The sequence below is a fragment of the Penaeus monodon genome, chromosome 18 (assembly GCF_015228065.2).
Source record: "Penaeus monodon isolate SGIC_2016 chromosome 18, NSTDA_Pmon_1, whole genome shotgun sequence".
NCBI classification, from domain to species: Eukaryota; Metazoa; Arthropoda; class Malacostraca; order Decapoda; family Penaeidae; genus Penaeus; species Penaeus monodon.
The window spans coordinates 24,714,940-24,722,903 of record NC_051403.1 but is presented as its reverse complement, the minus strand read 5'-3'; the positions used below and the strand labels follow the sequence as shown (position 1 = coordinate 24,722,903).

Below are 7,964 nucleotides of genomic sequence, written 5' to 3'. Positions count from 1 at the left end.
TCCATCCACAACACCAATCCATCCACAACACCAATCCATCCACAACACCAATCCATCCACAACACCAATCCACCCACAACACCAATCCACCCACAACACCAATCCACCCACAACACCAACCAAAACACCGTCTTACCTCCTCCTCCACCTCCCGCTCCGCCGGCAGCGAGGTCGCAACTCCTCGACCTGACCCAGCAGACGAAGGTCCTCAGCCTCCAGACGAGGATGACCCCCAGCGCCGCCTCCTACGGGATCCTGAAGAGCAGCATCCGGGAGGACCTAAACGCCTTCACCCTCTGCTACAGGATCAAGCCTTACTTCTTCAGGCCGGAGGTGATCGTTCTCTCCTACGTGGTGGCGAAGGATGACATATTCAGGACAGGTGAGGGATGGGGTGGGGTGGGGGGGTGGGCGTGGGTGGGGGGAGAGAGGGTAGGAAGGGGAGGGGAGGGGAGGGAGGGTTGGATGGAGGGAGATGGATGAATAGACAGATGGATGGATAGATGGATGGATGGATAGATGGATGGATAGATAGATGGATGGATAGATGGATGGATGGATGGATGGATGGATGGATGGATGGATAGATGGATGGATGGATGGATGGATGGATGGAGATAAGATAGAGGATGGATGGATGGAGGATGGATAGATGGATGGCGGATGGATGGATAGATGGATGGATGGAGATGGATGGATGGATGATGGATAGATGGATGATGGCTGGATGGATGGAGATGGATGGATGATGGGATGATGGTGGATGGATGGATGATGGATAGGATGAATGGGGAGATGGTGGAGGGGGGATGATGGATGGATGGATAGATGGATGGATGGATGATGATGGATGGGATGGATGGATGGATGGATGGAAGATGGATGGATGGATGAGGATGGATGATGGATGGAGATGGATGGATGGATAGAGCGGATGAGATGGAGATGATGGAGATGGATGATGGAAGATGGATGGAGATGAGATATAGGAGGAGAGAGGAGGAGGAGGAGGAGGATGGAGGATGGAAGAGAGGAGGATGAGAGGAAAGGAGGGAGGATGAGGATGGATGGAGGAGAGGGAGAGATGAGATGATGAGATGAGGAGGAGGATGAGAGGAGGAAGAGAGAGGAGAGAGGAGAGAGAGAGAGGCGGATGAGAGAGGAGGAGAGAGAGAGAGGGAGAGAGAGAGAGAGAGAGAGAGAGAGAGAGAGAGAGAGAGAGAGAGAGAGAGAGAGAGAGAGAGAGAGGAGAGAGAGATGAAGAGAGAGGGAGGAGAGAGAGAGGAGAGAGAGAGGGAGAGAGAGGAGAGAGAGAGAGAGAAGAGAGAGAGGAGAGAGAGAAGAGAGAGAGAGGAGAGAGGAGAGAGAGAGAGAGAGGGAGAGAGAGGAGAGAGAGAGAAGAGAGAGAGAGAGAGAGAGAGAGAGAGAGGAGGAGAGAGAGGAGAGAGAGAGAGAGGAAGAGAGGAGGAGAGAGAGAGAGAGGAGAGAGAGAGAGAGAGGAGAGAGAGGGAGGAGAGGGGAAAAGGGGGGCGAGAGAGGGGGGGAAAAAAGGGGAGGGGGAGAGAGGGAGAGAGAAGAGGGGAGAGAAGGAGAGAGGGAGAGAGGGAGAGGGGAGAGGGGGAAAGAGAGAGAGGGGAAGAGGAGGAGAGAGAGAGAGAGAGGGAGAAAGAGAGAGAGAGGAGGAGAGAGAGAGAGAGAGAGAGAGAGAGAGAGGGAGAGAGAGAGAGGGAGAGAGAGAGAGAGAAGAGAGAGAGAGAGAGAGAGAGAGAGAGAGAGAGAGAGAGAGAGAGGCAGGTGAGACAAGTGAGGGACCTAATTAAGGATACAGTCACGCACGTGTAGTCACGTACGCTTCAGTAATCGAAGCTTCCTGTAGGAAAGTGTATATATCTGCAGATATGTCTACACACATAAACACCCACGCTTATACATACACACACACACACACACACACACACATACACACACACAACACACACACACACACATACATACACACACACACACATACATACACACACACACACATATGCACAAACATACACACATATGCACACACACACACACATACATACATACATACACACACACACACACCACACACACACACACACACACACACATACATACATACATACACACACACACTCACACACATATGCGCAAACATACACAAAGTAATAAAAGTAATAAAGAGAACGAGGAAGAGACACAGAAACACATACAGAGAGGGACAAGACTATTTATAAGATAACGTGACCTTTCCCTTCTTAGTCACCCACCCATGATATTAGAGGGAGATCCTGAGCCTCCCTCCCTCCCCCTTTCCTCCCTTCCTCCCTCCCTCCTTCCTCCCTCTCCCCACTTCCTTCATGCCTGTGTAAGCTCTCCCCCTCTCCCCCTCCAACCTCCCCCAAGCCTATACAACCTTGACCTCTCCTTTCCCCCTCCTCCCACCCCCTCTCCACCTCCTCCATGCCTACTTAACCATCACCCGCCCTCTCCCCTCCTCTCTCCCCTCCCCCCAGACCATAACCGTCGTGGAATGCAGCTCATGATGGCCCTCCAGCGGCTACGGCAGGTGACGGAAGCAGTGACGCCTCTCATGTTCTGGTCTGCCTGGTGTTACGGCGTCGACTCCGCCACGGGGGAATGGAAGATCTACATGAACGGGGAGAAAATCGCCGACGGACGCTGGCTTCCCGTGTCCAAGGTTAGATCAGCTTGGGGTAAGATTGGGTGTTGGTCCCTCCTCATGAGTTGCTGTTTGTGAGATGATGTTCTCGGGGTCGTGTGTTGCTGGGGTGAGTATGTGTGGTTGTTGGTCCCTCATAAATTGCCATTTGTGAGAGGCTGTTGCTGGGGTCGTGCGTTGGGGTGAGTGTGTGGCTGTTGCTCTCTGATCTACTGTTTGATGGGGTTAGTGTGAATTGCTGCTTGTGATAGGTCGTCGATAGGGTCGTCTGTTGTTCGGGTGAGTGTATGTGGGTGTTGGTCCCTCTCTAGGAATTGTTGTTTATGAGAGGTCGTTGATGGGGTCATGTGTTAGGGTGAGTGTGTGGATGCTGAAACATAAAACAAAGAGAAAAGATTTAATTTAATTTGTTATCGTGGGTGTTTTTCTTTTCATCTTTGTGTACGCGTTAATGTTTATGTGGATGTTGCTCATTTCTTATGATATGCTGTTTCTGGGATGTTGATGAAGTCGTGTATTTGGCGTATACGTTGTATTGTGATATTTTTGTAGCATCTAACAGGAATAGTAACAATTTTACAACACCCAGTAACAGAGCTGAGAGAAAACGGAAGAACAGTTATTCGATTCAGGTAAGCGGGAGAAACAACAGTAAGCACCCCCTCCCCCCTCCCCCTCCCCACCAAACTTCCCCTTCACAAAGGACTGGAACCGAAACAAAAGTAACGACCAAAGAAAAATAAAAGAAGTGAAGATAAAATCAACAAAAGCAAATTAAAGAAAGAAAGAAAGGAAGAGAGAAAAAGCAACAACAAATTACAAAACAAGAATAATATAATAAAACAACACACACACCAGTAAAGCTCCTCTCCTCCCTCTCTCCTTCCTCTTTCCACTCATCCCCTCCTTCCTTCCATCCACCTCCGCTCCGCCTTCCACCCACCCATCCCCCTCCTTCCATCCACCCACCCCCTCCCTCCCTCCACCCCTCCCCCTCCCTCCTCCTCCACCCCTCCCCCTCCCTCCCTCCTTCCACCCCTCCCCCTCCCTCCCTCCTTCCACCCTCCCTCCCTCCTTCCACCCCTCCCCCTCCTTCCCTCCACCCACCCCCGTCCATCCCTCCACCCATCCCCTGCTCCCCCTCTCCCCGCTGCCAGGTCGTGCTCCCGAAGAACGGTACCCTCGTTATCGGCCAGGACCAGGATACGGAAGGCTCGGGCTTCGACGCCACCCAGTCCTTCTGCGGGGAATTCACGGGCCTCGAGATCTTCGACAGGATGCTGGACGAGTTCGACCTGAAGGACCTGAGTTCGTGCGAGTCCGTCCTCGGGGGCAACATCCTGACGTGGGACGAGGCGGTGTGGGACGTCGGCGCGGACTCGGCGGAGGTGAGACAGGTTGATAGGTAGAGAGAGAGGATAGATATATCTGTCTATCTAACTATCTATCTATCTATCTATCTATCTATCTATCTATCTATCTATCTATCTATCTATATATATATATATATATATATATATATATATATATATATATATATATATATATGGAGAGAGAGAGAGAGAGAGAGAGAGAGAGAGAGAGAGAGAGACATTAGATGGATGGATGATGGATAGATGGATGGGTGGATAGATAGATAGATAGATAGATAGATAGATATATAGGTAGGTAGGTTGGAGGACAAATTTGTAGACAGACTGATAGATAAGTAGAGTGGATAGATGGATGGATAGATGAATGGATGGATAAATAGATGGGTAGGAAGATAGATGGGTGGATGGATGGATAGATATGTAGATAGATAGGTAGATATGTAGATAGATAGGTAGATATGTGTCTCCCTCTCTCTCTGTCCTTAACTCTCTCTCTCTCCAGGAATACCAACAACTTTCTCAGAGTTGTGACGTGAAACCGGTCCCATTCTTCATGTTCCTGGACAAACTACAGTTCTCGGCCTCCACGTTTCTCTGCTCCGCCCTTGGAGGCTCGGTGGCCACGCCCTTGAACGCCGACGAGCAGGAGACCCTCTACAAGCTGTCCTCGAAGAACGCCGACCTCTGCGCAGCCGACGGAGGCGCCCTCATGTGGCTGGGGATCACCGACCAGGACAGCGAGAAGGAGTGGTATTACTACGACACGAAGGAGCCCGTCCAGTTCCTGCTGTGGTCTCAGGGGCAGCCCAACGGGGGCGTGCTGGAGAACTGCGCCGTGATGAAGGGCGGGACGTTCCAGGGCACGTGGGCGGACAACGCGTGCAGGAAGTCGTTCAAGTTCTGCCCTGTGTGCCGCGTCGCCATCCCCGTGTTCCTGCGGTTCCGCGGGATCTGCGACTCCAACCTGTACGACGACCGCTTCATCCTGGCCGGCCTCAGGAACAACAAGCCGTACTTCCGGGGCTACTACAGGTCGCACGTCTACTACACCGACGCGGGCAACTGGCAGCTGGAGAACATCCTGGAGAACAACACCTTCGCCCTGATGGAGGAGTCGGGGTCCATCGACTTCCCCATCGGCAGGAACAACTGGCAGTTCTCCCACGGCTTCTGCGGGAAGAAGGCGGGTGAGCTGCTGTCTCTCGCCCTCACGCAGTGCAGCAAGAACGAGGAGTTCACCTGCAACAACGGCAACTGCATTCCGCTCGACCAGGTGTGCGATCGACGAGCCCAGTGCGAGGACAAGTCGGATGAGCTCGACTGCTCGACCGTCCTGCGACCCAACGGTTACCAGCCGACTCTCCCGCCGCCCTCCGTCAACGGCAGCGGCCCCCTGCCCGTGTTCTTGAACCTCACGCTGCTCTCCTTCAAGTCCATCGACGCCATCCGCAACAAGTTCACGGTCGACATCGTCATCCGAATGATCTGGAAGGACATTCGGCTGCAGTTTAAGAACCTGAAGAAGGACCGCCAGCTCAACATCATTCTCCCAGAGGACGCCAAGGACATCTGGGTCCCCGTCATCGACTTCCTTAACGCCGAGAACAACCAGAAGTCGGAGGTTGACAACGACGCTAAGGTCACCATCAAGAGGCTCGGGAAGAAGCTGGACGACAATGTGGAGCTGTCTAAAGAAGGTAATTATTCTGATTAAGAACTTGATTTCAATTTCATAACACGTAAAAACATTCTTCTTTTTTCAGTAGAACTCGGTAATTAAGCTATCATAGGCCACAAACTTTATCTAAACTATTTTCATATTCTGACAATTCCCTTTTTGATTGCTTATAGAGTAAGTTATTTATCTTTACGAAGTAGTTTGAGACACTAATGACATTCTAGGCCTTCTGTGTGGATGCGTGTGTGCATGATAAGATAAGCATGTGCGTACATTAAATTCAGAGCATAATAAGAGCGCCTCTTGTCTCCTGATCTCTGCCAGCATCCATCTACAGCGGGAGTGAGAACTACATCCGCATATCACGTAAATATACCGTCACCTTCACTTGCATCTTCAGCTTCTTCTATTACCCATTCAACACGGATTACTGCAGCATGGTCTTTCGCGTGAAGCGCAACACCCTCACTTATGTGTCACTGTTGAAGTATGGCGAAGGCGTCAGTTATGAGGCGAATGACAAGCTCACAGAGTACGCGGTGGGCAGGATCGAGGTGTCAGACTATATGACCATTGACCCTTACTCAGGCTTGTCTGTCAGTATCCAGATGAAGCACCTCTACGCCTCTCAGATCCTTACCATCTTCATCCCGACGACCATCATCAACATCATCTCGTACGCAACGTTTTTCTTCAAGTGGTACGACTTCCAGAACCGAATCATGGTCTCACTGACTTCCTTACTGGTCCTGATGACCCTTTTCTCCCAGGTGGCCGACACTCTTCCCAGGACCTCATACTTCAAGCTGGTCGACATCTGGTTCTTTTTCTCCATCATCTATACGTTCCTGATCATCATGCTACACACGTTGGTCGAGTATTTCCACCTCTACGAGCACGAGATCAGAGCCATGAAGGAATGCAAGACACAGAAGAAGGAACCGGACCTTCCCAAAGGCCTCGATGAGAAGTCGGAGCTGCATCGCTTCTGGAGGGAGGCCATCAAGAAGACCTTTGAGTCGCTGCAGATCCCCGTCAGGATCGCCCCGTCCACAGAGAACAAGACAGAGACGAGGGAGACGAAACAGGAAGACGGAAAGAAGAAAGAAAAGTGTCCGAATTGGGCTTCGAAGTTCGTGAATAAGTTCGGGAACGTCTTCTCTGCCGTGGTGTATGTGGTGGTTAACTTGGTCTTCTGGGTCGTGGCTTTCATGCAGAAGATTCAGGAGAACTACAAGGACTATCTGGCTTCCATGTCCAAGCCTGAAGTCCCTGACAACGTCGGTTACCCTTGAAAATCTCAGTGTTTCGTGACTGAACGTTTCTTGATTTTAAAAGTCCGGCAAAAGAAGAGATACATTACAGTATCCATCACAGCATATAACTGATTTTATTCGAATGTATTTAAAACGTGTAGACTTTCTCCCAGCTGCTGTCACTATAATATAGTTGAATTATAGTCTTCATTTTTACAGTGATAGAATCATGCATGCCCTTAATGTTTTACATGCATTATGCTTGAGGGATGAATGGGTGTGAATTTATTAAAAATTTTATAATATTTTTTATCTGGAGAAGAGTATGAATGTATGAGCATTCTTCTGAACTCATCGGCAATTATGAATATCTTTAAATCAGAGAGAGAGAAGAAAAAAAAACGAAACAAAAAAGCAAAATGAAAACATTAGAAATGGGTTTCGTAAGTGATCTCATGTTATTTATTGTAGATGATCAGAGGAAAGCATCATACTTCATATTTTGACACAGCTATTATTATTGTTATTACTCAGCCAATCAATGATTTCATTATCTCTTGGTTTGCACAAAATCGAAAAGGAATTAAGTCTTAAGGAGGCAGAGAAAGTACGCACCCATTTCTAATGTACATTTTATCTTCTTCCCCTCCTCCCTCTTTCCTCATGAAACACTGCCCACACTCACTGCGGTCTGTGCCCTGCCCAGCCTCCATCTACAGCGGGAGTGAGAACTACATCCGGATCTCTCGCAAGTACACCATCACGTGGACCTGTACCTTCAACTTCTTCTACTACCCTTTCAACATCGACTACTGCTACATGGTATTCCGGTTCAAGAGAAACACAAACAACTACGTGTCCCTTGCAGAAGTACGGCCGTGGGATCCTGTACCAAGAGAGCACCCTCACCGAGTACAGTGTGGGTCGCATGCACGTTGAGCCGTACATCAGTCAGGAGCCGT

General features: G+C 49.9%; 3 protein-coding genes across 3 annotated transcripts in view; all 3 read left to right on the top strand.

Annotated features, from left to right (window-relative positions):
* The first annotated feature begins 225 nt into the window (after positions 1-225).
* On the top strand, positions 226-4,104 carry LOC119584678 (C-reactive protein 3.3-like). The gene is made up of 4 exons (XM_037933352.1): positions 226-382; positions 2,529-2,729; positions 3,248-3,327; positions 3,853-4,104. The coding sequence occupies exons 1-4, from the start codon at positions 226-228 to the stop codon at positions 4,102-4,104; spliced, it is 690 nt and encodes a 229-aa protein (XP_037789280.1).
* A 517-nt stretch (positions 4,105-4,621) lies between these two features.
* On the top strand, positions 4,622-7,041 carry LOC119584676 (gamma-aminobutyric acid receptor subunit rho-3-like). The gene is made up of 2 exons (XM_037933351.1): positions 4,622-5,765; positions 6,071-7,041. Exons 1-2 carry the CDS (start codon positions 4,622-4,624, stop codon positions 7,039-7,041), a joined length of 2,115 nt encoding a protein of 704 aa, XP_037789279.1.
* An 889-nt stretch (positions 7,042-7,930) lies between these two features.
* Positions 7,931-7,964, top strand: part of LOC119584675 (glycine receptor subunit alpha-2-like) — a 450-nt gene continuing 416 nt past the window's right edge. The window contains exon 1 of the mRNA XM_037933350.1: positions 7,931-7,964. This exon is cut by the window's right edge and continues 416 nt beyond it. Coding sequence (XP_037789278.1) covers positions 7,931-7,964 — 34 coding nt within the window.